This window comes from Silene latifolia, chromosome 1, assembly GCF_048544455.1.
Source record: "Silene latifolia isolate original U9 population chromosome 1, ASM4854445v1, whole genome shotgun sequence".
Taxonomy (NCBI): Eukaryota; Viridiplantae; Streptophyta; class Magnoliopsida; order Caryophyllales; family Caryophyllaceae; genus Silene; species Silene latifolia.
In genome coordinates, this window is record NC_133526.1 from 95,504,938 (window position 1) to 95,509,768 (window position 4,831).

General features: G+C 39.5%; 1 protein-coding gene across 1 annotated transcript; it reads right to left on the reverse strand.

Moving 5' to 3' along the window:
- Window positions 1-735: 735 nt before the first annotated feature.
- Window positions 736-3,251, reverse strand: LOC141607962 (putative carotenoid cleavage dioxygenase 4, chloroplastic). The gene has a single exon (XM_074427313.1). It carries the CDS (start codon window positions 2,730-2,732, stop codon window positions 981-983), a length of 1,752 nt encoding a protein of 583 aa, XP_074283414.1. The 5' UTR covers window positions 2,733-3,251; the 3' UTR covers window positions 736-980.
- Window positions 3,252-4,831: the final 1,580 nt, after the last annotated feature.

Here is a 4,831-nt window from a genome sequence, read left to right on the forward strand (position 1 = left end):
CCTCAAATCAACAATAATTTGATTGTTAAGTTGAATTGGACATGGATGTATTGAACATACTAATTATGTTTGAAATTATTGAGTTATGGAATCTGTTTGTTGCTTGCATATCAAACAATAACATTTACCCAGTGGCTCTAAGAATTTACGTGTCTCTATATAGTACTCCAAAAGTCCCTATACATTATGTAATTGTTCAAGTCTCACATCGAGTCAAGTCGAAGGCAGGGTGCTCACTGGAATCTGGACATTTCTTCCTGTTTTCAGAATTTCTTTTGCTGCTTTTCTACAGTAATTCATTCTTGGGGTGATATGATTTCCTGCTAACCCTGATTATCAATTCTGTTTTCAAATCCAGGTCCTTTCGGAATTGCGGCTCCACTAATATTGAAACCATTTCTAGCTGACAATTTATGAAGTCCGACTTTTTTTTAAGTGGATATTTGCACCAAATTTGTCAGGTTCCCATTCATTTGGTACAAGAATGCAGTCAGAACTCAGAAGCTAACTATGAGAGACTAGTGGTTAATATTCTGTAAGTTAAAATCTCTTCTTTCTCCCAAGCTTATGTTTTTCCCATTTACACATGGATTTCAGACAAGGTCGTCGAGGTCATAATTGCAGTCGATACTGCATCAAAATGTTGTCATAATTTTCAAACCCTTTATAACTCAGTCGTGATGCCATGTTGTGGCTCTCATTTATCTAGCATGCTATAGGTTTACCGCTAAGTCATATGCAAAGGAGAAATATTATTTCTGTCTTTATCATCATCAACTTAGTAGAAGTATAAATATATTCAAGGAAGAGAGAATAAGGGTAGAGGCTTATATGATTCTTGATTCATGTTTACAGTCTTTCAATAGTTTTCACAGAATATACAATTTTGTCTCTAAGAAGTATTTGCCCATGTCTATAACTATTTAGGCAGATTAGAAGCAGCAAGCCACAGTGTGGCAGTGACCAGAAGGCTCTATGAGCTATAGCTTCTGAAGATCATTGTCCCGTACAAACAATCCATGGAACCCATAAGGTACACGCTGAGGTAGTTTCACGGAGGCGACAATGTCAAGGCTAGGTGACTTGGCATCCATGACTATGAACTTTGATACTCCTGTATTTTCGTCGTGAACATACGAAATAACGTAACCTTCATCTTCATCTGCATCTGCATTATCTGGATCACTCGCGACAAAAAACGGCTCACCTCCATTACACCCTGACCCAAACATGCGGCTTGCCACTACGGAATCTTGTTGATCTTGTACCATAGACACATCTAACTTCACTACCCCTTTTATCTTTGGCATTTTGTCTCCAACTGCAGCATAAACATACTTGTTTTTCTTCCCTAGGTAGGCTGGATTTAGGACTCCAAAGTCTAGGTTTCTAGCGGAGAGTGGCTGCCTTGAGACCACCCCGGTCTTAAGATCGATTTTAATTTTCTCTAATAATACATGGACTAGGTCCATTCGTTCTAATGTGTGTTCTGGTGAAATTATGTTTCCGGCCACCATTACAATTGCCTCGTTTCCATCCACGTCGATTTCATCCCACGCATTCATGGCATGGATTATATTCAATCCAGGCACCTCGTACCACCTCATATCCTTCTCATCATCCGCATACCTTGGGATGACCCCAATTCTTGATAGTTTTGAGGGGTCCAAACTCACTGGACATCCACCCTTGAAGATCATTTTGCCAAGGTTCATCATAATTTGGATATCAGGAAATACTGCGTACTTTTTTGTGATAGCAAAGTCATGGAGGAATGCGGGTCGTGTCATAGAGAAGATTGGCACGTCTGCTTGTTTGTTTCCTTGGGGATCAAACCGAAAGTAGGTCAGAAATGGTGAAATAGGACCATAACGGAAGGCAAATGTTTCGCCAGTGTCTTGATCAGTTTTTGGATGAGCGGTCATGTTCTTGACAAGCTTCCCGTCAAAATCATTGCGTCCAACAGTTTGAAGGTCTCCGCTAGGTGTCAATCTTACCTCGTATGGCAGGTCAGATTCTCCGAGCGCATAGAGCCGGTTACCAAATAGGGCCAAACTAGTGTTGGCCAGCCCAATACCATTTCTTGGGTGGTACTGCCCTGCGATAACCCTGGCTAAAGCCAATGTGGCACGTGCTGCAAATCCTAAAAGGCCATTGCACCCTGAAATAACATTTGGGATAATGCTAGTTCCAGCTTCATGCTCAATCCTGTATTTGTAAGTCTTGATATAGCGGCTACATAGAGTGGCCTTGCCATTAGATATCCGAATGGCGTGGAGCACTCCATCTCCATCAAACAGGTGGTAGGGACCATGGGGGATGAATTGTGGGTTGGGGCCATTACGGATGTAGGCCCCATCAAGGCATGAAGGAAGCTCCCCTTCAACAATCTCACATTCTGTTGGAGGTAGCTCACCCACTGGAGCAAAGTTCTGCGAGAGAACGAGCGTTGGATCAACTGATGAACATCTAATAGGATCAATGAACCTGTTGATTATGTCCTCTAATTTATTTAAAAGTGCTGGTAGTTCGGGTATTTTATACGTCCCAATGGACACTGTTTTCTTTGACAACGGTGTGTTTTTAACCCGAGTCGTGGGATATTTTGGTTCTGAGGATGGATTAACCAATATGGATGAAACTGCTGGTCTCCGAGACAAATATCTGGCTAACTGAGTCTTCCTTTTTATTTCTGGTATTGATGAAAAGAAAGAAGATGATAGTGCATCCATTGTGGTGTTTTTTTTTTTTTTTGTTTGTTTGTTAATATCAATTTTGGAAAGAATAAGAGATGCCTTCCTGGGTTGAGGATCCTAAAATAAGACAGCATATTTATACTGCGAGTGAAGAGTTGGGGTTTCGGCACAAGTGTCATATATTTGGTCATTAATCCTAACCATTCAACAGCGACAAGAGTGTCCTTAGGAGAGCACCCCTCAAGAAGTATCACTGAAAATATCTTTAGCTTTCACAAAATCGTATATCCTCCTCTTTCACGTTTGGTGATCCATAAGATAATGACATATGATGCAGGAGAAAATATCTATTAGTGAAACGTTGGATGAAAGGACTTGTGTTTGGAGCGCATTGATCCAAACTTGTATCTCGTTTTTTACCTAGTTTTATTTGTTGATCCTCTTTGTGTTTCGTGATTTCATAATCCCAACTTAAGTTGGGTCTTTTCTGCGTAGAAATATCTCGTTTCAGAGCTAATTTTACAATGCATTTGTATTATATTGTAACATGGAGTACTTGTACAGATTGCGATTTCCCTGTCAAGTGAGCATATGTCAAAATTGCAGGTTAATTGGCATTTGTATGGAGAAGTATCTCTCTTGCAATTTCATGTCAAATCCGATCCTTGAGCGAGGCCAACTGTTTTGCAGGGCAATGCACACCGGGGTATCCTGATATAACATGGGTAGCTTTCAGAGCAACGGGAACGTGTAATATTTGGCATTGGTTGATGCTGTAGGCTGCAGCCACCAAGCACCCAACTTATCAGATTTGGCAAGCAAGGACCATTCAATTGCGTGTTAGTTACAAATATACACTTATGTTGCTGAAACTACAAGATTAATAGCTTGTGGAGTATGTGGAGTTGTGGTCCACTTTGCATTCGTTTATATAAGAAGAAACAGACATGAGAAAAAGACTGTTTCTGTTTTATGTCAAATGTTCTTTGTTTTTGTTAGGTTGAGTTTCGGTATTTGCTAAATTTCGCCATTTTTTGTTTAAATCAATTTTTAAGATATTTTAGTAACATAATAACGCCGCCTTACTTTGTATTATTACTTCACGTCATTGTACTTCTTAGCTACATTCTAGTAAGTGATTCTACACACGCTTGTCTACTTTAGCTGGATCATGTACCATTTAGCCGGTCGTTGGTGTTGATCAACTTCCGGTTGAGAGCTTCAACAAGGCTCGAAAGTAGGATTCAAAAATAAAATCATTCTACCTCCTTATTAAAGGTGGGTAGTTTTAAAATCTAAAGTACGTATTATGAATTTTCATGTTTGAACACAAATATCAAGTTATAATATGGCTAACAACTATTCCAATCTTATCCTATCCCAATTAAGTATTTAAAATCAAGTACAAAAACATTCGGATTAATTTGGATTGGTAACATGGTTTTGTGAACATTTAGATTAGATGCCGTACTCTTACTGTGATTTGTGACAAGATTTGAGGTGTCTTGCTTGTTCACAAGGCTAGACGATTTTTCAAGGACATTTGTGGAAGATAAGAATCCAGTCTCTTGCGTGCTAATTGAGGAAGCAACCCTTCTTTCTAAAGGTGGCCACCAATAAAGAGTGGATAGCTATGTTGGCCGGACTCGTTTACAAGTATTCAACGCGGCCTACGCGGGTACGTGTTTAAGTGTCGGACACCTGAACTTGGCCATTTTTGTGAAAAATATGCATAATTTGGTTTAAAATAAAATGTCTAAGCGTCATATCTTTATCCAAGTGTCAAGTGTCGAACACCGATATATGGGTGAATCTGAAAAGTCATAGTAACATAGACATTTGGGAGAACATGAAACAGTCTCTCACAAGATGTTGACCCTTGCTGAAATAATTGACTCGATCTTACGTTTTCCTATATTGGGATGGTAAAAAGATCTTGTTGGATCATTGGATGGTAAAATTATTGGGAAGGGATAGTGTACCTAGTTTGCAAGTTATCACGTATGTTGAAGTTACTCGAACCGCATTATAATTACGGTTAGAGGCGGTAATCATTGACATGACCCGAAAACACGACACGAACCCGACATGAAATTAGCGAGTTAAGGTCAAGACGTTGTGACCCATTTAAGTAA

Coding starts and splice junctions, on each gene's coding strand:
- LOC141607962 (XM_074427313.1), bottom strand. CDS start 2,732: ATGGATGCACTATCATCTTCTTTCTTTTCATCAATACCAGAAATAAAA.